Below are 25,532 nucleotides of genomic sequence, written 5' to 3' on the forward strand. Positions count from 1 at the left end.
AGGCCTCCAACTCATACGCGGCCACAATATCCAATATGGCGACCAGACATAGGAGTGTATATTTTATGTTTAATTCATGACTTCATGTTAAATATTTAATTCATGACTTCATGTTCCATTCGTGTCCATTCATTGTTTATAACATATGATATGTTCCCAAGTTAAAATAAAGTAATCATCACGAATACATTTTCGGTCGCAAGCATAGTAGCATACTGTCATGGATTGTTTATACAGTAATCAGTATGATATTTTAACTGCAAAGCTTGAGCTGGTGTGGGTTTTTTTCTTTTCTTATATTACTGCAATGATATCTTCGGTAATATATTTTATTAATATTTTTCAATTCGCATGGCTATATTTTCCGCACTTTACAATATTTCGCAGCGAAATTTGGCAATTTAATAAGTTTAGTATGTACTTTTCGTAAATTCCCTTTTTGTTGCCTAAATCAAGAGTTGGTCTATTATGCAAAACAGCAAAAGGTTTGCAATCATATACCCCTCAATGCCAACATGTAGATAGAAGCAGTTTTTAACCTGCACTCCTGGGCTTTTTTTGCCCCCCGCATAAGATTTCCTAAAGAACCGTAGTTTGTTACAAGTCCCAAACCGATACTTCTCGGCTCGGCGACTATGGAGCAAAATCAACAAAGCGAATCATTTCGTCCGAACATCGATCACTTGGTAGAGAATAATCCTTTTTTTGGGTACGTTACATCTTTTGAAAGAGCTCTAGAAATCGTCAAAGAGTACGAAATAAAAACAACAACAAGATTTACCGTGTATACGCGCAGTAACAACTTCGGAAATGCAGGTAAGTCAAAGCGTGCATTATGGAAATTTCCCGCTCAAACGCTCATTTGATTTGAAAATGTAATTTTTCGATCTATATTTTATTTTCACCCAAGTATGTGTTCTTAAAACTGCATCTGTCATTACAAGATAAAGAAAACGGATGTGTAATAAAATACAATTCGGCTAAAAGCAATAAAATTTACATTTGTTTATAGACAGGGGTTTTCCCTGATGTTGTACTTCGGCCTTGGGGTATTAAATCAATGTTGAGTGTTTTACACTTGATAGAATCGAAAACTTTAAAATTTTATTAATATTTCTCAATCAAATCAACCCAAAAGAGTAAGAAATAAAAGGCAACTTAGCAACGATGACATAAAAATATGCTCTCAGACTAAAAGCAATTAAACCTTAATATTCAAGAATGCATGGTCGCGGGGTTTTCCCTGCCATGGGGAACGTCAATATTGTATTTCTATCGCATCGCATAGTGTCACATTCACCGTAACATAAATTTACACTAAATTTTATTTAGCGTTTGAGGATTTTTCAAATACATCCATGAATTTGTTGTTTCCGCAGATTTCGAAGATGGGACATCGCGTCGCGTACTTTGGCAGTCTAAAAGTAATTCAGAAGCAGCTACTATACCCTTTGATGGTACGCCGTATTTTTTGGTTGGTAATTACATCTTGGAGTGTCAGCATGGTGTGGACAGAAATCTGTATCAAAAGAATAAGCATGCAGCAAAATTTAAAGTAGGTTTCGTAAAAATGTATGCATTAAGGAAAAAAGAGCAGCTATGTGCTAGAGATAGTTCCCTTTTAAAAAACATAATTCTAGACTCTTAATCTTACACAATGTCCTGCATAAACCTGCAATACATTTTTTACGATCTCCTATAAAAATCCCTATCAAGATTATTTCCAAATAATAAATTAACTTTGTTTTAACAGGATGGAGATTTTGTAATGAAAAAGAGGAGATTTTGGAAACACGATACCAAAAAATTGGACTGCGCTGCAGTTATTTACATGAAAGAAGTGGTAAAATTTCCTGACTTCAAGGTATCAACAATTATCTTATCATTTATATACGTAATATGAAATATATATATATATATATATATATATTTATATACAGTCTTTTATAACATTTACCTCATCCCAGGTTTCCGTTGATGCCAAAAAGAAAAAGAGAGACTCGACGTCAAACGCTCTACGAAACGAACTCCAGAACGGACGCCCAACAATGGAACACAGGATTTATATTTCTTTTCCAAAACCAGAAAATCACACCACACATAAAATTGGGCAGGTATAACATGTGATGCCTGTTTATTCATTCTTATATCACATTCCTCATCCTATATTTACCTTCATAATTAATTAGTACATCAATTATAACGTCACTATACTGACGCTGAGGCGAACTTTTGTGTAAAATGCTGGTCTTCACATCAACATTTTATACTAAAATACAAAATGGAAAGACCAAAAATTATTTCTTGTACATTTTCTTAATTTCATGTACTTTGTATTTAATTCAGCATGCAGGTATGGTACAACGAATTGATGGAGAGATAATTGAGAAGATCGGTAAACTCGTGGGTGAAGGGGTACGGAATGTGGACGAGATGCGACGACATCTGAAAATTTACGTTAAGGATGAAATGTTTCGTGGTAAACAACAACCAGAACGAAACAACCGTAGATATTTCCCGACAGGAAAGACGATTAAGAATCATATGTACAGCGCAACAATGAAATCAAGACTCTCCGTCATCGACCAAGAGAATGTACAAGAAATTGTTGAAATGTGGAAGAATGAGCCATCTCGAGCGACTGACAAATTTTTCTTTCGCCCATACAAAGAAGGTAGCGGGGAAGAATCTACGAACGAAGAAGACGGTCATGATAGCGACAACGGTGAAGATGAAGGTGAAGATGAGGTCATAACAAAGGCGAAAAGGCAAGATGGGCGACTGCTTTTTGTCCATCAAACAGCATGGCAATCTAGGTTGCTTGCTAGATATGGAGAAGACTTGGCCTTTCTCGATGCAACATACAAGACCACCAAATACTCTCTGCCTCTGTTCTTCGTTGCCGTCAAAACTAATGTCGATTACGCCATCGTCGCTTCGTTTATCGTGCAAGATGAGACAACTGAAAGTATCTCAGAGGCTCTTTCAATTCTTCATCAATGGAATCCTCAATGGCAACCAAGACACTTCATGACGGATCTGTGCGAAGAGGAGATAAATTCCATAGAGACCATTTTTCCAGGTAAACACATAACTAAAAAAGTAAAACTTCCATTTAAAGAATACAGAAGAGGTCACTATCTAGGCAGAGAGCAATTCTATTATTATTTTACATTATGTTATACTAGATTGCCAGGTATTGTTATGCGATTTTCACCGGGAACAAGCGTGGGAGCGTTGGACGGCAAAGAAAGGCAATGGAGTGAGCGACTCTCGAGAAACACTACTGACCCTAATGCGACAGATAGCTCGGTCAAAGACAGAGGAAAGCTTTGAAGATTCTCTACGAAATCTACAACTAACTGCCGATTGGAAAGGCAACGAAAAACTTAGGCGATGGTTTGAGATTACTTGGTTAAAACATAAAAAGGTAAGGTATTTGTAAAGGTCATTATTAATTGCGGTAAAATTTTGATAATGCTGCATACATATGGGCGTTTAAGGGAGTCTCGTTCATACTCATGAGCGCACCACGCACTAGACCCTTTCCATCCTTACTTCGTCTTGGCCAGGGAACCTCATACATGTTTTAGAACAGAACGTGATTGTCTCGCAATTTATGAGAACGATGCTACCGGGCCAAGAAGAAATACGTCTATTACATTTATTTACAAGTAATTGTTTTTTGCAGAAATGGGTGTGGGCGTACCGAAAGGAACGGACGCTGGTATACGTCAGTACAAACAATGGCTTGGAAAGGCAAAATGGTGCTTTTAAACACAAATACCTGCAAAAGTTACGGAAACATTCACTAAGTGTTATGTTGAAAATTTTAATTGATGAATTCCTTCCAGATAAATATGAGAGGTATGAACGTTTCATCCAATTAACAAATTTTGTGTCATAATATTTTTCATAATTGAGCAACAAATTTCAGGGAAAATTAGATTCTGAATTACAGTAAATGCAATTGTAATTGGTTATACGTGTTAGCATCTGAAGCACCTGTCTGAAGCAGTTTGGGATAAAATGGTTAATGTACCTGCACCCCTACGATCTTTTCAAATGTATTATTTGAATTTAGTATTTCTGTTTTTTAGTTACATTGCCAATAATGCAGAATGTTCGACAGATTGTAAACGCTATAACAAACAACTACCACAGTATTTACACAATCGACCAAACTATTTTGTGGAACACTGCATGAAACGCCTTATCTATGCTGATGAAGCTACGATGCACACAATAAATCAAGACACGGGTATATTTTCAGTAAGAAGTGAGACCCAAAATCAATATTACGAAGTTCACTTTTGTTCTCCAAATGATGAAAATGTGCCACGTTGTGACTGTGTGGATTGGCAGAGACACTACTTACCATGCAAGCACATGTTATCAGTTATAGAGGCGAATAATGGATGGGGATGGTATGATCTACCAGTTGGTTACAGAGAGTCCCCTTACCTAACCATTGACAATGAGATTATATTCAAGAAAATTGATCATCATCAAAACGAAAATAAAGATACCTGTGAGAGTCAAATGCTTCACACAACAAATAATGATAAGATGGAAGAAAACAATGTTGCCCAGCAAAAAGCACAAAGTTTCATAAAAGACGTACCAAAGTCGACATATCCTAAGAGAACATCTGTAACAAGATGCTGTGACCTCGTTGCTAGGATAAAAAGTTTAGTGCATGAATGTATCAACGCAGCGGCATTGGACGAACTAGAGAAAGACCTTGAGCACTCGCTTAGGAAATTTGAACCCAACATTAGCGGTAGAACCACCACAGGAATAACACTTGCTGCCCCTGATAGACCGAGTGCCCCAAAACGTAAAAGAAAGACTCATGAACAGAAGGAAACGCTCTCTACATCACCACGGAGAAAGAAAGCGAAAAAATCTATACTCCCACCTGGAAAGCCAAAGAAAGTGCATCCTTTCAGTAGGAGAACTGGGCAGCGTGCGCAGATGATGAGGAAATATTATAAAACCAGCATGTCCCTAGATGAAATGAGGAAGAAAGAAACAAATCAAGTAGAAGATACTTTACAAGACAGAATACAACCAAACTCAAGGTATATTAATTTCACCCCAACTATTCGAAATGGAATGCCATTAACAACAACAATGCTAAAAAATGGTCCTCATTGTTTATCACTCTTGCAAATAAAATCGTTGGAACCATTTCTTCCAAGAGGAACTGAAATGCTTTTAAAAAGCGTTAATCAACAATTTATTGTTGGCTGGCTATTTGACGAAGTGCTGAATTCGTACTTCTGGTTCTTACAAGAAAATTATAAAAATGTGCTTTACGCACCGTCAACATCAATGCTCGCACTGCAGAAGGGTCTACCATGCAATCGACTATGGAAAGGAGAAGATATCACCACAAAGGATTTTATTCTGGCGCCATGGAATCCAACGGATAATCACTGGACGCTTGTGGCTATTGATTTACGCCGTAAGCAGATTATGTATTTGGATCCAATGATAAACGTTGATATCCACCATAATGTCTTTGCCCAGATGCTTTCAAGATTCATGCCGCAAATGCTTGAAAGACAGTTTCATTTGTCAGGCTTTGAAATTGGATCTTTGCCACACACCTTACAAACAGATTCCATGAGCTGTGGAGTATATGTTTGCTGGTATGCAATGCAACTTGTAAATGGGAAAGCATTGACTGATTGGTGCAACACTAATGTAATGCGAATAACTATTTACAAACAAATTCGTGGTACATGTCTCCAAAGACGTTCTGGGTGTCGACATCTCGAGACAGCAAAGTGCCCGCTATGTCGAATTGAAGTTCAGATTGGTGACAACAATATGAAATGCAGAAGATGTTGCCAGAGCTTTCATATCAGATGTTTAAATGAGAGATTGTTAATTACTGGACAACAAAAAGAATGTACCTTCTTCTGCCCTCCTGTACATACATGTCCACTAAAGTGAATTGCCAATTTTGGAATGTTAAGACTCTTGGGGTTAGACCTTTCAAATTAAATTTAAGATAGTAATTAATGGTATTATGAGTTTTAACAAAATGTATATGTTGTTCGTGGAATAGATGAATATAAGTGCTTTCCTACAGTTATTTGAGCCAGAAACTCCAGATGATTTTTAGCTCCAAATTAATCTGGCAATTAATCTGAGTAATTTCTGGCAGATATACTCATAGCGGCTTGGCTGACAAGTGACAGCAGGAACAATAATGCTATCCTTATATACTATTACATCACATTGGATAATGACATTACTTTGTCTGAATGAAACTCGAACATTAGTGAGTCAGTCTGTAGTACTGTCATACTTAGTTTAATGCATGATCCATTCCCTACATATTATAAGTAAATTAGCTTGTTAGTACACCACGTAAGTATTTAATACTGCAAAGCTTTCGGTCGGTTAACCCAGGCCTTCTTCACTGATGAATCACATTTTATATCAAATTTAATATGGGCATAAATCAGATTTAATATGGGCTTAAATCAGATTTAATATGGGCATATTAAGTTAAATTTAATTAATTTAATTTTATTGCACTGGCCCGGATTAACGGACCGAAAGCTTTGCAGTATTAAATACTAACGTAATGGTACCAACAATCTAAATTACTTTAATATTGATGTCACCATGCAACAGCAAACGTTTATACAAGAATATTATAAACGTATTATAATTCAAAAACAATAATTATACAATAATGTACTTGTATTAATTATTCTGAAATGAATAATTGTGTGAAAACATTAAAGTACAAAGTCTACTCATATATAATAAATTTGCATGTAAACTTACCGTATTTTTAATGATTTGTAAAATATACACTCCTATGTCTGGTCGCCATATTGGATATTGTCGCCGCGCATGAGTTGGAGGCCTGGTGACGAGGTGCTCTGACATATCTGAAATAGCCTTCACCAAGCATTAATTGCGTCAGTTGTCACTTTTTACAAGACAAGCCGCTCCAATTGGCTCTGTAAGAGTCTCATTAATTAAGGTAAGTATGTGAGCGTTGCGTGGTCTGGGTGGAATTTTGTCCGCATTAACAGGGCGAGTTCTCCCAAATAAGGTACGTCTTATACAAGAACCGATGAGTTTGGCTTCCTAATGTCAATCGCTTTAATCTGTTTGTTGAGTAATGCCTTTGCCCTTGTTCACTGATACGGATCACTGATGCGTTCTATAGTCATTCGCATGATTGTCAGCTATTTCTAAGAAATACAACTGCAAAGTGCGCATCTCTCAACGAACAACCAATAAATCAGATTCTGTTTACACTTTACCAGAGTCGCGTGGTCCCGACATCAAAATCAATTACTGTCAAAGCGATTTTATCCCCCAAAAGTATGATTGCATGATTGCTTTAAACGTGACCTGCTGAATTGAATAGTTCTCGGGGACAAAGATAGCGTAAAACAATTTAAACTGACTGTCGTTACTGTGTGAATCTTGTATTGTACAAACGGGGTCTCATTAATGGCGTTACCTTAATGTGGGAAAGCATTCTAAATTACTTTCGTGTGCTAGCATGAAAAAAATTGTACATTTTTGTACTGGGAAGTATAACCAACGTAAATTCCTCGCTTTCAAAATCATTTGTCGTTCGTTCCTGTTTGTGTAATCTAGACAATAAGCTCTCGATATTATAAGGGCAATTATCTAAACCATTCGACCATGGACTGTTCTAATATCGTAATTTAGATGGCAGTAAGAATTTCAAAATATTTCAGCTGCGCGCAAAATGTCATGAAATTGCAGCGTACTGCGTCTCGTGGTTGGAAGAAAGGAGAATATGTCAGCTAAATGTTGTACAAGAGCAGACCGCAGTCAATATAATAATTGCAAAAGTCGGGATCGAAAAAGTCTGCCGAAAGTTTTCAAAGGGAAAAAATTTTCAAACTGTCAAAATTGTCATTCCTTTTTGGCATTTAAATATGATAAGATATTTTAACGTGAATTCAAATAGTGCGTTTAAAAGTCCTAAGTGCACGTGAAGACCTTATTACTGAAGTATTTCCTAAAAACGCAGATGAAGTCAGTGACGAGTTAAACAAGACGGTTAGAATCTAGCGAGTTCAAAGCTTGATTTCTTTGTAGTTATCAGTATTGACTCTTAACCCATACAACATTATTTGCAGTATCCGCTAATGGTTCTATATCCTTTTCGCTGGCTGAAACGTCCAAAATAATCGGTTCTATTATATATCGGTAATATATTATCCATATTAAGGACTGATTGCCTATAGTTATGTACGTTTTATTACGTGGATATAATTTCCAGACGTTTCGCGTGGATTCCCGCTGTGAGATTTGCATACTAATATATTCACAGCATGCCGTGGAATATATAAAGAGCTATTTCTCGAATGGGTGTGTGGTGAATAATCTTACTGATACACGAGCAATCTTCGCTGTTCGAATCGGCCTGGAAGATGTCGGAGTACATGCTATACGCCACCGACATTTCGGCAACGAATTTGCCGAACGTCGAAAGATTTGGAAAGAGCGATCCACTCTGTGTTATAGAGTTTCAAGGTGGGTAAATCGTCTTCTATTTTATGCAAGACGATATGGTTGAGAAAATTTTGCCGTTCGCTTGTTTTGATCATCAAGTCAACCAGATATCCCTGATTTAGCGTTGGTATACTTAAGATTCAGTGCTTGTCGCGTTTATTTCTGCTTTCTGTAGTGAATTTCATGAATATTCCCTTCCTAACTCCGCGATTTGCTGCTTAAACGGCCGACTGTGCATTTGATTTGTAAGCCATATAAAATTTCAATAATACAATATTCGGCAATCTCCATTAATAAAGCATGGTAATGGATGGATTAACGAACCTCATCGCGTCAAAGTGTACTGTACAAATACCTCGCGAAGCCTAAGCGTATTTTACGGGGCTTCAATTTTGTGTACGAAGGATTTCGGTGCTAGAATGTGAGGTGTTGATTTTGAGGATGCCGAGCGGCATAATTTTCTATTCGGTATGAAAATCTGCATACCAATTATACCATAAACGGTTTCGTAATAGAACCTTCAGTAAATTGCGAGAAACGCCTTATATTCGTGTGTGAAGAAACTAACATCAACTGAAGTACAGCTATATATGTGAAGCTAGCTATAGATACGCCTTGCAGTCGTTTCAGTCTAGCATGTGACCTTCAACTAATATTGAAAGGGAAGAATAAATGAGATGTTTACGTTGCCAAATCAAATATTTATTGTTATAAAAATTATACAATTTTGTCCGGACCCTAAATCAACCAGTTCTTCAACAACGTCGTAACTTTGTCGATGGTATTTCACCCAGACCACAGTTATAAATCCTAAAGTTGCAATTCGTCTTCAGAATGTTGCAAATTAACGCATCCCTTCGTTCGGCATGAAAGGAGAACACCTGTTTGCGGGCTGAGCCTGGTTTAAATGGGTGTGGAGTTTTCACGAAAAATAAGACTTGCTTAAATAGCATTTGGTCTAGACATTGAATCTATAATGTTGACACGTTTCGCCGTCAATTTGTTGTGCTTGAGAAATTCTTAATGTTCTACTATTTTGAAAGTCCTTTAATATATTGTATTCAAACTATATATATAAGTTACCATTCCTTAGGTATTTATGATATGCAAAGCGCTTAAAATTATTTTTAAATCACAATATTTGATGGTTGAAAACAACTTTGATAGCTGGAAACAAACAATAGATCTATCAAATCAGTCTTTGTCGTTGTAGTACCTCCACCCTTCCCCCTTCCAAAAAGACAAATGTAGAGCTAACGTTAAATTTTTAGGCACCAAGGGAAAAACTGAGGTGATTGACGACGAGCTGAATCCAGTATGGAAAGAGGTCAGTTATGATAAAAAACAATGCCCCCCCCCTGCCCTTCACACCTGTTTATTAATGACTTATATAAAATGTAGTCATTCCAGAAATCTAGAGTTAATGCTCGTCTCTAATCTAGAGTAATGCCTGTGTTACATCACGTGCTTTGACCTGGCCTAGACCAGGCATAGACCTATATGTGAACGTTGTTTATCCGGCCTAGACCAAGCCTGGACCTGACCTGGGAACAGGCTTTACGCCTTTAGCTAGTCCTGACAAACTTTGAACTCAATAGTTTGATTTGTATATAGGATACATGTAGTATTGCCATCATCAACAAGGAAGACAGTCTGAACGTGGCACATATTACCCAGACTTGTCCTGACCTGGTTCAGGCCAGGTCTAGGCCTGAAGTGTAAACGCGGCTTTACAAACCTTTATATTCATGCAGCCCAACCGGGCTATCCTAAGTTCGTTAAACGCGATAATGATGCATATGATACTAAAGACATTGAGTTGACTATATCGTTGACCTCGAACGCTAAATTTCGATCAACTTTTCAGAAAATTGAGATTGATCTTCAAGGGAAGCCATTATCTTCATCAGACAGTCTGACAATCAAAGTGTTTGACCACGAGAAAATTGGATCAAATAAGTATGCATTGCTTTTGTTTGAAAGATTACTCGCTGTGTAAAAGTGTGTATAATTAACATTAACATTCATCTCCTTTTAATTGACAGACTTCTTGGACAGTGTACAGTGAAGTTGAAAGATTGTGTAAAAGCAAAGACTCAACAAGTCACTCAGAAATTGCAAGATGCGAAAGGTCAACCCTCCGAGGTAGATAATCTTCTAAATGCTTCAATCTCTGATGATTTCCCTCAAAATTAGACAAAAAGGAAGAAGATAGTTCAAGAGTAGCTTCAAACAATTCTCCTACAAACTCGACCGAAAAATAAACCCTGAGAGGTGACAACTTTGGCTAACGGATGATTTTCAACGCTAGGCGCAAATTAGCTGCAAGTTGAACTACAAATGCCCGGAAGAAAAGCCTGCGCCGTCCGCTGGCGGTGGGTCAGCGGAGGAAGGCGAAGAAGAAGGTGACGAAGGCGACGAAGGGGATGAGGGTGATGAAGGTGATGAAGGTGAAGGAGGTGAGCCTGGCGCTCCTGGGGCGAAAAGGAAACGGTGAGTGGAAATTGTAGACAGTTTCGTATTTTTTTATTTCCTATGAATGACATTTGTAATTTGTATGCGACTAAGTAAACAAACAAGAAGCTATAATAACAATGTTAAAATCTTTTTTTTCGTTTTGTTAGAAGGAAAAAGAGAAAGAGAAAAGGTCACGATTTGCCGAACAAGCCAACGGACTTCCAGGTACATTACTTGATAAGTTGGACTGTAATCCAAATCCCCTATTAACTCACCTTTCGGTTGAAGATGTTTAAAAAGAAGTTGAAATCTTTGCAGTGCAGAATGCAAGCATAAAATTTACTGTTTTATGCAAGAGCGTTTCATGCAGTAAAAGTATTTGCTTTCAAATATAATTAATTCTTGTGCATTCCAATATCTTCATTTCCGAAAGCATAAAAACAATATTCTCGCGCATACGTGTGTTGCTCTGTTGATATTTTTTTGAGTGGAATTTTCACTGACGACACTCGTATGATGTGGAAGGTAGACAGTTCTATTGAGTTAGCAAGGAGGATATTTCTGCTAAAAGCTATCTTGAAGATTGTAAATAACGCGTTATCTCTTGTATAGATTCGTATCAAGGTGGTTGAAGGTCGTCAGTTATCAGGCGGAAATATCAATCCGGTTGTAAGAGTGACTGTCGGTGATCAAGTAAAACAAACCAGAGTTAAAAAGTCGACGAACAGACCTTATTACAATCAGGTTTGTTCAGCAAATGCCGATGCAATATGTTATGAATTTCCATGTTAACTTTTGTCAACTATTCCGGGCCGAGTAAGAACTAACGAAGCGAAGTTTAGCAGACTATCTTTAAAATTTAAAACTTCAGTAAATTCAAAGACTATAGCTATTGCACAAAACTTGTATCGGACCTGATACAAATTAGGCGATTAATTTGGTGACATTGTCTCAACACCGCGATAACTTTTTTTTTTATGTTTCCTTGCAGACATTCTACTACAACTTTGGGAACATTACACCGGACGAGCTCTTTGATAAGATCGTGAAATTTGAGGTACTGAAGATCGTTTACTCACCTAATTTGGCTGAAACAAAATCTCAACGCTTTTTTATGACTTTCTATGACATTCTTTTAGGTTTTTAACTCTCGAACGCTCAGATCCGATGCTTTGATTGGATTCTTCAAGGTAATACGAAGATTTTGTTTTGGTTTGAATCGCTTAGCTGCATTTCTGTTAAGCAAGTGCGGTTACTTTATTTACCAACTTATCGAGTTATCGTATATTTTGTTTTCAGTGCGATGTTGGTCTGATTTACGAAGGCAAAGGTTTGTATATTCGACTTTTTCCTTGTCAGAGTTCCCACCTATTTCACTTGCATCATTCAACACTGTTTTCTTTTAATATATTTGTAGATCATGCGTTGCTCAGAAAATGGATTCTTCTCACCCAACCAGAGCAACCAGAAGCCGATGCTCAAGTAATCATCAAATCCTTATCTTTAAAGTACTTCCTTGAGCATACTTTACGTCGCTGACTAAAAAAACTCATTGCAATGTTTTTCCCAGGCGCCTCCGGACGAAGAAGGAACCAAACAGGAAACCACATCGCTCGGCGGATCTCCTGCTGTAAGTTTGAACTAAATATTTACACAGTTTATCAATTATCCGTCGAACTCTCTACGTGAATATTAAACAGTAAAGATCTAAAGCGAATTGAACATTTAGGGATACGTCAAAACATCGATGGTCTGTATTGCACCTGGACAAGATCCTCCGGTGAGCAACTTTGTTGTCTTTTTGTTGTCTGTATCATTCGTTTAAAATACGGTTTGTCGCATTAAAAATACGATTTCTGCTGGTTAGAATCTTTTCCCAGAACTTGTTCCGCTTATTTTGCGAATTCTGCGTTGAGTTGAGCCGTGTTTTGGTGGGGAATATACAATTTGATTTCCATAATTGCATGACATAACTTTTTCCTTTCCTAGTCTCTTGATGAAAGCACAAAAGATGACACAGCCGAAGACATCGAGTCGTAAGTTATATTGCATATAACTCTTGAGTATCCGTGAGTTATCATTTCTTATCAAATCTGAATGTGAATTCAATGAAATACATCAGATTTAGTTGTGTTTCCTGCATCTCTTCCGGCAGCCCTCCTAAGACGTTTTCACACTCGTGTTTACTGAATTTTTTTCAACCTTTTTAAATAGCAACCTACTGCAGCCTGCCGGAGTCCAATTGCGACCAGCCGTGTTCAGACTGAAAATCTTCCATGCTGAAGAATTACCACAAAGTATGTAGCGTGGATTTTGCATTAGACCTAAAAAATTAGAACCTAAACTAACTTGTTGGAAACGTGTGAAAGTAACACAAATTTGATGGAAGACGTGAGGGGAAGATAAACGGAATGAGACATATATTTTTGCCAAATGGTTTGTTGACATTCACAGCTAAACTAGCAAGTTTAAAGTTCTTGTTTGTGTTTATTTAGTGGATACATCAATTGGAGAAAGTGTTAAGAAGTTCTTTGGCTTTGGAAAGGTACATAAGAGCAAAATGTCATTCTTGTTTTAAATGATCAAATTTGTCATGAAATGTCTTTAGTTTTGTTGGATATTTCAAAATAAATAGCGGCTGACATCAAATAAACGACAAATGCTTCGATTGTTTTTAATCTTAGGATGCAAAAATGATGGTGGATCCGTACGCTAAATTCTCATTTGCTGGAAAATCGGTATGCGTTTTTGCAGTTTATATCGGGGACATTGCTTTGAAATAGTTAAGTTCACTGTTTGCTATTTTTTCAACGTGATATCCATCTTTATTCTAAAGGCACAAACGGACATCGAGACGGAAACAGACAACCCAATCTTTAACACAGTCTTGAGTGTCCCATTCCAGGTAAAGGCTGTATTAAACTTGTCTTTAGCACGAAAAATCGGTTTACCCGCAGTCGGTAAAAACAATAAAAGATGGTGTAGTTAATCACAAAGTGTGCACGATTGTTGATTTCTAATTGACTACTGTTCTGTTCATCTTTCGTAGTTCCCGTCAATGTGTGAGAAATTGAAAGTACAATGTTATGATTGGTAAGTCGGTAAACAATGTAGCTATCCATCAATCTTGCGTTTGAAAATACTTACCTTGCTAAAATGAGAATGATAAATGTTGTTGAACTAGCTTTCTTTTAGTTCATAACTGTATATAACATGGATCTTGTTATTGACTCGAATCCCATCCTTAAACCAACCAAAGTATTACGTATTGTCTTTTAGGGATCGTATAACGGGAGACGACATCATTGCGACAGCCTTCATTCACATGTCTGAAATCTCTGGTCAAGGAGAGGAAGGTAGAAATCATCGGTTATCAACGCTTGTACCTTTGTGTCTAGCAATTATGATCGGGATTTCACGGTCAATATACTTTGTTCCAGGGTTCCTTCCTGTTTACGGACCATGTTTTCTCAACATGTATGGCTCTCTTCGTGAATTCAGCGAACTTGGCGATGAATACGAAGATTTGAACAAAGGAATCGTAAGTTGATTGCACTGAAGAATGAAAACTAGTACGAGTATATTTTCTCTTGTTTGTCAACCTTTGGAAAGTAGTAGAAGACAACCTTTTGTGCTAAAATGGAGGCCGTGTTTTCTTCAGGGTGAAGGTGTTTGTTATCGTGGACGTGTTTTGGTTCAGCTTGAAACCCAGTTGGACGCTGAAATCGAAGATGAGGTGGCAGAGATTCCTCAAGAAGATGTCGCACTTGTTCAACCTTTCTTACGACGACGCAAATACAAGCTTTATGCTTGCTTTATGGAAGCCACAATGATCGCCATTGATGACTCGCCTGTCGAGTTTGAAGTCAGCGTTGGTAAGTTAAACATAAGAACTGGATGGGAATATCTGTTGCAAACATGTATTATCATGTATTAGCTATCATGACAGAGATTAGACCTCAATATTGACAGAGAATAGATGATGTATTGTATTATGTCACTTTAGGAAACTACGGTAACAAGCTCGATCGTTCTGTGGAACCATCTTGTTCCACAACTCCACCAACCAATCCTGTATTCGATGGCGAGTTTTATTATTATCTGCCGTGGGGAAACGCGAAACCATGTGTCAACGTTGAATCCCATTGGGAAGATATCGCGTTCCGTTTAAATCCTTTGAACGCGCTAAAGAAAGTTGTGGCTAGATTGGTAAGTCGAATTCTTTCGTCAGGAAAATTCGTTTGAACCTTCGAAGGAAACAGGCTTCTAAAACTAAATACTTTTTTCCTTGTGCTTTTTAGGAAGCCAATGTGGAGAAGGTTAATATCAGTGTCCAGTCGAAAGCACCAACAGCCGAAACTGCCACAATTCTTATCGCTTTGCTTGACCAACTCATCAAAGATTGCAAGTACGTATATTCTTCGATTTCCCATTCTGTAAGAATAATCTGGAGACTAACTAAAGACTCTCTTCCCTTTCAGCACTCCATTACCTCAGTTTGATCTGAGCATGATGGGTGTCACTCGATTGGACATGAAGAACCAAGAAATCCGTATTGATGAAATGGTAAGTTTCTTCTAAGAACATCACACGAGTTGAAATGAAACCTGTTCTATTCTAACAACGTGTTGTATGTAATTTTATTCTGTGTTTCCAAACAAGTAATCCAGAACAAGAGATGGTCTATTTGTAAATAAGTTAGGCATTCAACGAGTAACCTGTCCTTTCGTCTCCATCTTTTGTGTAGGCTGCCATCGCTGAAGAAGCAACAAAACTCCGAGAATGTGCCACGGACGTACAAGAGGCTTTGAGTGAAATACAATCTTACCTTACACGTTTGAAGGACGTCGCTGTGGAGGTAATAGAAAATGGTTTTCATCTAGCCTTCGTTTATAAGAAACATCCTTACAATAATTCAGAGGTCAGTGGAGAAGATTCGTGCCTTAATTCATTTCAATTCGTGATTTTTTGCCAGCCTCAAAACAGCATGCCTGATATCGTTATTTGGATGATAAGTGGAAGCGATCGTGTCGCCTATTACAGAATTCCTGCCTACGATTTGCTGTTTAACAACAATCCAGAGTATTCTGGACAGTTCTGTAAAAAAGTTCTTGATCTTGAGCTGAAGGTAAGCGCTTTTTCCGTCTTTCCAGACCTAATGATGAATTCATCACCATTGACTTAACCATTAAGTTATTTTTTCAACTAAATGTCTTTCGACTTAACAAGTTTTCATATCGTTTCAACGATAAATTTTCATATGTTCCGGTCCGTCAAGTTTATAATGTGTATGAATCATCTTCTTCAGTATCCTGGCAAGAAAGGACGTAATACAAAGGATCATCCCGAGTTACCTGCATTGGTTCGTTGTATCTTGTGGTTTGGCTTGGACTCTGACTCTCAGGATTGGACGGGTGTTCACGATGAAGGATCATTCACCGTTTTTGCCGAGACGGTAGGCGACGCGTTGAACTCAGCTTAGCTATTCCGTATATTTCTTTTAAATACACTGAAAGAAATGCAGGAATCTCTAACGCTTTATGCCAGGCTAATACGGAATCTCCGTGGTCAAAATCTCTGATTTTTTTTCAGTATGAAAATCAACAAAATGTTCTCAGCAAATGGACCAGCAAGGCTCTGATGCGACCCAAGTTTTCTGACTCAAAAGGCGATGTAAGTGTTTGAACTAGGGGTAGCTTGATGTCTTTTGTTTACATGTCTGAAAAGAATAATTCGCGCGAGGACAAACGAAATTCAGCTTACTTTTATCGACCTAGTTCAAACTACCAAAAGACAAATTCATTCCTCCGGATGGATGGGGCTGGGACGGAGACTGGTTCTTGAATCCAGAACTCAGGTAAGGCGGATTATCGCCACAGCTTGAACTTGGAATATCTTCTTCAGAAAGAGGTGGGATACGAATACAACATCAACTATTCTTAATCTTTCAGCACAAACGTTAGCAAAGATGCTGGTCGCAAGGTCTTCCTCGAAGACACGTTTGAATGTGAGGATAGAAATATTCCTGGCGGAGCATGGGCACCAGCCAAAGTTCCTTGGCAAGAAATAGTATGTTTTCGATAACTTTTTCAGTTTGATCTCCTGTAAATCCATCATTGCACGTTCTTGTCATGGTAGTAACCACATGCTAGTAAGACCAGAAGGCAATTCTCTTTCACTTCGAATAAAATCCTCTTGACCATGTGTAGGTCACATTAAAAATCCTCCTATATCCTGCCTTTAGTCTTCTTCTTCGACTCTAGTAAATGCTTTAATCGGGTTCTTTTAGAATGGAGATGCTTGTATCGACTTACAAGGTGAAGCGATCAAATCGCGTGAACAACTCGGTGCTCCGAACGGCTGGGAATGGACCCAAGATTGGGTGGTTGACAGCAACAGAGCAGTGGACGAAAACGGTAATTGTTTGCCTTTTGTAAACCTTTGTTCTTCCCTCGACCACCAATCAATTGAGTCAAACTCCTATGCTCTCCAAATATCGTAAATATCTTCAATAAGGCATCGTTATGGAACTTTATCAGCGCGAGGCTTACAATATCCCTTTGAAAATATCCAGCGTATTGGCACTAAAATCCTTCCCGAAGTTGTAGGAAGGATTATGTCCAAAATTGATTCAAACCATTATCAAATTTTTGTGCTTTTTAGGTTGGGAATACACCATTGATTCTTCGTGGACTGGTTTTGGTCCAGTGGAGAAAACGTATCATCTTTGTAGGAGAAGACGCTGGGTTCGTGAGAGAAAGTTGGTAACAGATCTGCGAAAAGTTGAAGCAGAGAAGGTAATAAAGTTGAAAACATTGCGTAGGTGGTTTTATCATGACTAATCTCTCTTTCAACGAGGATTACAATCATCCATTTACACAATACTCAACGTCCATTCACACAACGTCCATTCATTCCTCTTTGATTATTTTCTAGGCTCGTGCAGCTCAACTTGCTGCCGAGGGCTGGGAATATGCCAAAGTATTCACTGCAAAATTCCACGTCAAAGAACGAACTATGGACTTGGTGCGAAGACGCCGTTGGCACAGAAAATTGGTTCAGAAAAGCGACGTTGCTGCTGCTCCTGTTTTCAAGATGGACGTTGGCGATGTGAGTTTCTCCCTTCATTCAGTTTAAAACGACAATTAAAAACATTAATATTGCAATCATGAGAAAAATAACATTCTCATATTTAAAATCTGTGCATTTAGAAAGAAGATGAATCCGAAAACACGATGAATTCTCCGCGAATGTTCCTGACTTACGATAGTAAGATTTTAATTGTATTATGTTTGGATTAAAGGCATATGTGCTTGAAAATGGTTTTTTTGAGTTTCCCAATTTTGCTTTTTAAATTAAATTCTGTTTTTTTTCTCATTCAAGAACCTCATCAGTATCAGCTCCGCGTGTACATCTATCAAGCACGTGATCTTGTTCCTTCGGACCAAGATGGATATTCAGGTACATTTATGAAAAGTTAGTGCCATGATGGAGACCTGGGGGCCTTTAACAAACCTCAGCCTGGTTCATACTGAGCTGTATCTTTTGTAATTCATCTTAGCTGAAATTAGCGAGAACATTTAGCACATTTCCTTCACGTTGCTTTAAATATCTACTACAATTTCATAGATCCATATGTCAGAGTCGTCTTTGGCAACGTTTGTCAAACCACGGAGCCGTTGGAAAAGACTTTATGCCCCACTTGGGACCAAACTCTGATATTCGAAAATGTTGGCATCCATGGATCTGTCCAGAGCGTTCTTGACAATCCTCCGAATATTTTGATGGAGATCTTCGACGAGGATAAAGTGGTGGGTATCCCCTTCCATGCGCCCTCAATACAATATTCGTGCACACGTCATGATAGGCAGAATATCAGTGATTTATCATCTGAACTTGTTCATATTAGGGTAAGGACGAGTTCCTTGGCCGCGCACGTGCTGAGCCCGTGGTTCGTGTGAACGGAAGTGAAGGCGGCGCAGCTCGTTTGGCCTGGTACACAGTTGAGAAGGATGGCGGCTATGCTGGAGATATTTTGGCTGCGTTTGAATTATTTTTGGTAAGTTTTTGCAGAATACCACCCACGGTCTCTTGGTTTAGATTTCCTTCTGTACTAAAGCTATATCAATAAGATATGATTCCTATGGAACATCTATCTGGATCAACTGATCAAGAACAACTGATCAGGTTATCTAGTAAAAATATAGTTCTAAAAACAAGAAGAGGTTCAGGACTGATAAGAGGTTGAGAAGAGGTTCAGGACTGATAAAGCCTACCAATATTCAGTAAAAACTTTGTTTCGTTTCTAGGACGAAGGCGCCGAACTGCCTTTCGCTCCACCAATGCGCGGAGATTTTTACCTTGTTCCGAATGGAGTCAGACCTGTGTTACAAAGAACTGCTCTAGAGGTGAGTAGCATTACGATATCTTAATCTTGTTTTAACCTCTCACATTTTATGACGTCCTTCCTCTTTCCCCAGGTCATGTGTTGGGGGTTAAGAAACATGAAGAAATATCAGCTGACAAGCGTGTCATCCCCAAGCATCGACTTTGAAATTGGCGACCAGAAAATCACCTCCACTGTCATTAAGAATTTGAAACGAAATCCAAACTTTGACCAGCCATTGTTCTTCTTCGATGTGGTTAGTAGTTTTTAAACATATTTTTGAGATCTTGATTTAAACTCATTTAAACAAGAGCAAGGTTGTTTTCCTAAGTTTTTTGAAGGAAAACTTGGTTTTTAACTGTCCTTCGTGTATTTTCAGTACCTTCCAAAAGAAGAGATTTATTCCCCTCCTTTGCGTATCAAAGTTCGCGACCATCGAACATTTGGTCGAGCACCAGTGGTTGGAACTCATTTGGTGAAGTCTTTGGCGCCGTTCCGTCGTGAAGTACCACAAGAGGACAACAACTCCGACATCGTTCCTTCAGGTATGGGCACCTTTGTTGAAGATTTGAATGATTTCCAGATAACAATCCCACATCCAAAGAGAGGATCTTAATCTTAGCCAATGTTGACAAGTTATGTCCTTACAGGTGACCAGGTCGATGCCGCGCCAGCCACAGCTGTGGTTGAAATGAAAGAAGAAGCAAAGGTAACAATATCTTCCCGCCTTTCTAAACCACGTTCCTTGTCCAGAAAAGTTATCTGTCCACATACGAGCAGAGCTGGAAAGAAAATAGCGCCTGTGGCTGTGGATGAGGAAATTTGATTTGTGTTGTGTTCACATTGTTATTTAACAAATTGCCTACATATCCCAGGTTCCACAATCTTGACAATTCCTCTATTATGTTTAGGATCCAAAGGAAGATGAACAAATCGATTGGTGGTCTAAATTCTACGCCTCAATTGGCGACGAGGAGAGAGCAGGAGAATACAACGACAAGGGATACGACAAACTCACGGTAGGAGGAGTTGATGTGAATCATTTCAGACGTTTGTGGGCAATGGTCGTGTCTATAGGGAGGGGTGATCTTGTGTCTTGATCTTGTATCTTTACTTTCCCCAAGGTGTACCCAGGACCTCTTGAGAGAGTTGAAGAATTTGGAGGTCTCTGCGATTTCCTTGACACCTTCTCATTGGTCCGTGGAAAGAAGAAGAAACGGCCTGACGATGATGATGAAGAAGTGGGAGAATTTAAGGTTTGTTGTAAACGAATGCATCAATAGAATCATCCGTTATTTTTCTGAAATCTCAATGTTTTCGACTAGATTTACCGTGGTATAATTTTGTTTAGGGAACGTTCCGCGTGTATCCATTACCTGCAGATCCAAATGAACCTTTGCCACCAAAAGCCATTAGAAACTTACCTCCGTCTGAGCCTATTGAATGTATTGTGAGAGCTTACATTATTCGAGTAAGTTTGATTTACGTTTGAATACAATTTCCCATCTTTGACAGTTAGACTGTCCACTGAAAGTTACGTTTTAAACTCAATTTTCGTACTTCTTTACTTTAGGCCATTGATTTACCACCTCAAGACAACAGTGGTCTGGTGAGTGGAAATCCGGATTTTCGCTGAATTGCTTTGAGCAAACTGGTATTCTATTAATTGGTTATAACGGCTGTGGATTTCTTTCTCTGACAGGCTGATCCATACATAATCATTTCTCTTGGAAAACAGAAGTTTTCAAGCCGTGATAACTATGTTCCAAATAGCTTGAACCCAGTCTTCGGCAGGTGCGTTTAAAACTATAGCAACCCAGAACTTCAACAAATCCTTAAGTTATTCTGAATTGTTGTCGCCTACGTTAAGACCTCCAAGACTCAGATGGAAAGTTCTCCGCCATAATTTCTCAACCCTTTTTAATTTCTTCACACACAGCATGTTCGAATTTACTGCCAAGATCCCAGTGGATAAAGATCTCTCGATTTCTGTGATGGATTACGATCTGATCAGCTCGGATGATCTTATTGGTCAAACGACAATTGATTTGGAAAACCGTTTCCTAACCAAACATCGTGCCATCTGTGGATTACCTGAATCTTACTGCGAGTAAGTGTCCATTTCATTTAGTTCAACAATACAGCATTTCTGGATAATCCCAGATCGTTTTAACTGAACACGTTAGCGAAAGCATTCCAGCAAACTTAATAACAAGCTTGTATATTTTCAAGTCATTGTACAAATCATTACGTAAAGCTGATAAAACGTGAGTGACGGCTACATAGCGTAACAGAATCCCCACTCGAAAGAAGTTATTGGACCAAATTGTTATTACACCAAGTTATTAGACCAAAGTCTATCAGGTTTTTACTGAAAAATCCCTATAGCAAGTTTTCTGTACCTTTAAAGTTTAAAGTTAAGAGCATATTAACATGTTCTAAGGTTTTTCAAACGTCTAACATCTTGTGTCATTTCCAGAACTGGTCCTAACAAATGGCGTGACATGCAGCTTCCCACGGAGATCTTGGATTCTTATTGTGAAAAACGAAGTTTGGGGAAACCACGATACAATGGCGACACGATAGTCAGAGTCGATCACAAGGATTACACCTTGGAAGAGTTTGGTAAGTTCTAAAATCCTGCTCATTTTTAGACAGGAGAAGACAAGATAGAAAAGAAGAGAATACATTCAAACTTTTTCTAAATTATATTCAAATGAGGTTAAATGATAGTCGTACGATTCAACATTGCACTGACAAGGTGATTCACAGCCATTACTTCTTTCTTCCTTCCGTTTGTTAACCTTTTCAACTGCCATTTGCTTTGCAGAGGATGGGATTATTCTGCATCAACATCTGGGAGCGACACGTGAACGCTTGGCTCTGCATGTCCTCAACTCGTTTGGTGAAATCGTGCCAGAGCACGTCGAGACAAGACCACTTCACACAGCCATACAACCCGACATGGAACAGGTGAGTTCAGGAAAAGTTGAAAAATTTACTTGATCAAAACGACAATTCAAATCTGCAGTGTTTACAGCCTTTGTTAACAAGTTGTTAACCAATAATAGCCACATCCCACCAGCTGGGGTTGAATTGTTTCCAAGACATCCTAGTAACAATTTCAGTTAAGATAATATTCCTGGAACTCAGAATACATTCCTTGTTTTGTAGGGTAAACTACAATTGTTTGTTGATGTTTTCCCCAAACACATTGGTGCGCCAAATGAACCCGTTGATATTGGACCTCGAGTTGCCTCTAAGTAAGTGGAGAACTGTTGTTTTTTCCAAACATCACTCTGTCCAAACGTAGTTTTAACTCGATATTAAACGTAAACAATTTTGTTTCAATTCCTAGGTATGAACTTCGTGTCATCGTCTGGAACACATCTGATGTTTATTTGGAAGAAAGTAATCTTGTTGGTGAACAAATGAGTGACATTTATGTAAAATGGTACGAGATATGATTATCTGTTGAAGCGAAAGAACTTATAGGCTATGAAAACAAAGACGTGATAGAATTGCTGGGGTTTTTTGTCATCATGAATTATATTCTGTACGTTTAAAAATTGGGTCTTTTATCTTTAGTTGGATAGCTGGAATTGAAGATAAATTGAAGACGGATACCCATTATCGGTAAGGGAACTCGTTTCCATTGCAACTGAGAGTTTTTTGGCGATCTTAACACAATTATTTTGGTCGTGTCAAAGCTACGTGCCGAAGTAACGTCTTCATCTTTTTGCTCAATATAGATCTTTGAACGGTGAAGGTAACTTCAACTGGCGTATGTTGTTCCCATTTGATTATCTCGAAGCTGAGAAGATAATGGTGGTAAAGAAGAAGGTAAAATAAACTGTCAAAAACCGTTCAGTGCAAAATATCAATTTGAAGTTGCGTCTAGATATTACAATAATCAGTTTCAATAGACTTGATTATATCGAAAAAAACATAAACGAAAGTAAACAAGACATGCATATCATTTGTGTAGCCTACGTTTGTCTCAATTTTTATTTCTTACTTTTAAAGCTTCATTTCTGGAGTTTGGATACGACTGAAGAGAGGCTCCCACCTCGTTTGGTTATTCAGATTTGGGACAACGACACATTCAATCCTGATGATTTCATAGGTAACTCGTTTATACGTTATATATTTACACCGTGAACAATGGTACGCTTTGAATCCAAATCAATGATAAGAAAAGCAACGGATTGTGAACATAGATATCCTGATTCATCATTTCCAATTGCTTTTCAGGTTCGGTTGAGCTCCCCTTGGATCAATTGCCGACGCCATTTTCAAAACCAAAGAAGATCAAGGACATTAACTGTCTCGAAGGCAGAAAGACAACGTCTTTGTTTGATGTGAAGCAAACGTTCGGTTGGTGGCCCGTATTTGGCGAAATTGAGACGAAAGGAAAGAAAGAGCCCGCTTTGATGGTACGAAAACCTCAAACTAACAAACTTACATCTTAAAATGTAGAGTTACAGAGTTTTGCTTGTGTATTCGCGAAAGGAAAATGTCGACGTTTTAAGATTCTTTTTTTAAACATGCCCCTTGTTGTGTGTTGAAACACAACACTATTATGATTTACAGATTACGTACAGAAACAGCATTTGAGTAATTCTGGTGTGGTTTACTTTAAACCTTAATTTTAATATAATTTGTTGACAATGTTTAGGGGAAGATTGAGCTGACGATGGAGTTACTGAATGAACAAGAGACCCTGGAGAAGCCAACTGCCAATGCAAGAGACGAACCAAACGCACATCCCACATTGTCTGAACCAAAGTAAGAAGTGAATTGCAAGAGTTTTACTCCTCAAAACCATTCCTAATTAGGAGTCTCTCTGAATCGTAATTTCCTGGGGTTTAAAGACGAGCTTTGGGGAACATTGCAAGCTCAGGGCCTGTTAACACGAGCCAATCTGTCGGATCCAATTCACCTCTGATGGATGTTTTACATTCTGTCGACTGGCAAAGTATAGGGGCAGCAAATCAACTAAAGCCAATGCATTGCTACTTTATACCAATAACAAACTACACTCATACGTCAGAACTGAATTGGATCCAACAAATTTGGATCATGTGAACCGGCCTTAATTCTTCGAGATAATCGAAGAATAATGAACCGTACAATGTGTAACTTTTTTGTTTATTCTATCCATAGTCGTCCAGCCACATCCTTCTTCTTCCTTACATCACCCTGGAAATCGTTCAAGTTCATCATTTGGAAGAACTTCAAATGGTATATCATTGGCTTTATTCTTCTACTCCTATTGATTGGTATCATCGTTCTCTTCCTCTATGCAATGCCTGTGAGTATAGTTTTTATAATGAACAATTTCTGTGGTACCAATTTACTCTCTTCCGACAAAAACAATAACATTCGTTGAATTCTTGTTCCAGGGTTACACCGTTAAGAAGATATTCAAGGTCTAAACACAGTGGCGAAGAAGCCAGAACTAAATAATAAAGTTCGTAGTTAGTGAGTACCCTAGAATTGAACAATTTTATGCTTTCATTTTAACAATTGTCTACCTCAGAATGCATGTTCGTCTATATATTTAAAGGGAGTACGCTTGTCTTCAAAGATGGAGCGGTGCATTCCATATAGTGTTTGATTTTTTTCTTTGATATAGAATTAATAAACATTAACGTATTGTGATTTAGCAAGTTAAACTTTCTGGTTATGCAAAATTGAATTAAATTAATAATTGATACTCTTATAATTGAAGTATATTTTTCTATATCAAACCGTTCATTTGTGACATCGATGTACAGGGTGTCCCAAAAAATGTCCCCTCTATTGAAATCAAGCTTTTGTTAGATCTGATTGCCTTAATTTTATGAAAAACCCAATTGAAGGCAAGACGCTTTATTTGAATGCCTCAACCTAATAACTACGCTATTTACACACTACTGCGTTGATCATGCATTCAAATTCCAACAAAAGCTTAATTTCAAATAGGAGGGACTTTTTTTGGACATCGATATAGTTGATGCAGGAGTTCCATCATACTAGGCTTTGAGCCAACAATCTGCAATCATTATCGTCTGCGGTTTGTCTAAAATGCATTGTCTATCGAAAAATAACATAATTAAACTAACAGGCCTGGTAAATTCGGTTCCCAACTATCGGTGACAATCGAGTTTAGCAGACA

At 38.1% G+C, this 25,532-nt stretch overlaps 2 protein-coding genes across 3 annotated transcripts; both read left to right on the top strand.

Annotated features, from left to right (window-relative positions):
• The first annotated feature begins 635 nt into the window (after positions 1–635).
• LOC114538154 lies at positions 636–5,964 on the top strand. Its single transcript, XM_028559271.1, has 8 exons — positions 636–816; positions 1,341–1,555; positions 1,754–1,864; positions 1,968–2,114; positions 2,347–3,082; positions 3,189–3,430; positions 3,692–3,867; positions 4,101–5,964. The coding sequence occupies exons 1-8, from the start codon at positions 636–638 to the stop codon at positions 5,962–5,964; spliced, it is 3,672 nt and encodes a 1,223-aa protein (XP_028415072.1).
• Positions 5,965–8,363: 2,399 nt separating this feature from the next.
• Positions 8,364–25,097, top strand: LOC114538146 (myoferlin-like). Of its 2 annotated transcripts, XM_028559260.1 has the most exons (59): positions 8,364–8,550; positions 9,801–9,856; positions 10,397–10,488; positions 10,575–10,674; positions 10,841–11,022; positions 11,154–11,211; positions 11,599–11,730; positions 11,978–12,043; positions 12,126–12,176; positions 12,286–12,316; positions 12,404–12,468; positions 12,557–12,616; positions 12,716–12,766; positions 12,976–13,022; positions 13,201–13,283; positions 13,482–13,531; positions 13,671–13,724; positions 13,823–13,891; positions 14,036–14,079; positions 14,266–14,342; positions 14,427–14,527; positions 14,648–14,861; positions 14,993–15,195; positions 15,288–15,394; positions 15,468–15,552; positions 15,734–15,844; positions 15,962–16,114; positions 16,295–16,441; positions 16,579–16,659; positions 16,764–16,843; positions 16,938–17,055; positions 17,276–17,402; positions 17,650–17,783; positions 17,923–18,096; positions 18,198–18,255; positions 18,370–18,447; positions 18,616–18,797; positions 18,896–19,045; positions 19,296–19,394; positions 19,467–19,628; positions 19,752–19,917; positions 20,023–20,081; positions 20,284–20,391; positions 20,497–20,628; positions 20,724–20,843; positions 20,946–20,981; positions 21,075–21,166; positions 21,312–21,482; positions 21,852–21,997; positions 22,203–22,345; positions 22,547–22,635; positions 22,731–22,826; positions 22,961–23,008; positions 23,125–23,215; positions 23,399–23,498; positions 23,627–23,808; positions 24,051–24,160; positions 24,539–24,686; positions 24,778–25,097. In XM_028559260.1, the coding sequence occupies exons 1-59, from the start codon at positions 8,448–8,450 to the stop codon at positions 24,808–24,810; spliced, it is 6,105 nt and encodes a 2,034-aa protein (XP_028415061.1). In that variant the 5' UTR covers positions 8,364–8,447; the 3' UTR covers positions 24,811–25,097. The 2 variants fall into 2 exon arrangements, with proteins under 2 accessions (XP_028415061.1, XP_028415060.1); XM_028559259.1 differs by having other exon boundaries at positions 14,266–14,527.
• Positions 25,098–25,532: the final 435 nt, after the last annotated feature.

Source organism: Dendronephthya gigantea, unplaced genomic scaffold (assembly GCF_004324835.1).
Source record: "Dendronephthya gigantea isolate DGI-Jeju-01 unplaced genomic scaffold, DenGig_1.0 000176F, whole genome shotgun sequence".
NCBI classification, from domain to species: domain Eukaryota; kingdom Metazoa; phylum Cnidaria; class Anthozoa; order Malacalcyonacea; family Nephtheidae; genus Dendronephthya; species Dendronephthya gigantea.

Coding starts and splice junctions, on each gene's coding strand:
- LOC114538154 (XM_028559271.1), top strand. CDS start 636: ATGGAGCAAAATCAACAAAGCGAATCATTTCGTCCGAACATCGATCAC. Junction 2,115..2,346: donor CCACACATAAAATTGGGCAG/GTATAACATGTG, acceptor TATTTAATTCAG/CATGCAGGTATGGTACAACG. Junction 3,083..3,188: donor CATAGAGACCATTTTTCCAG/GTAAACACATAA, acceptor ATGTTATACTAG/ATTGCCAGGTATTGTTATGC.
- LOC114538146 (XM_028559259.1), top strand. CDS start 8,448: ATGTCGGAGTACATGCTATACGCCACCGACATTTCGGCAACGAATTTG. Junction 21,167..21,311: donor TTGAACCCAGTCTTCGGCAG/GTGCGTTTAAAA, acceptor CTTCACACACAG/CATGTTCGAATTTACTGCCA. Junction 23,216..23,398: donor TAATGGTGGTAAAGAAGAAG/GTAAAATAAACT, acceptor TTACTTTTAAAG/CTTCATTTCTGGAGTTTGGA.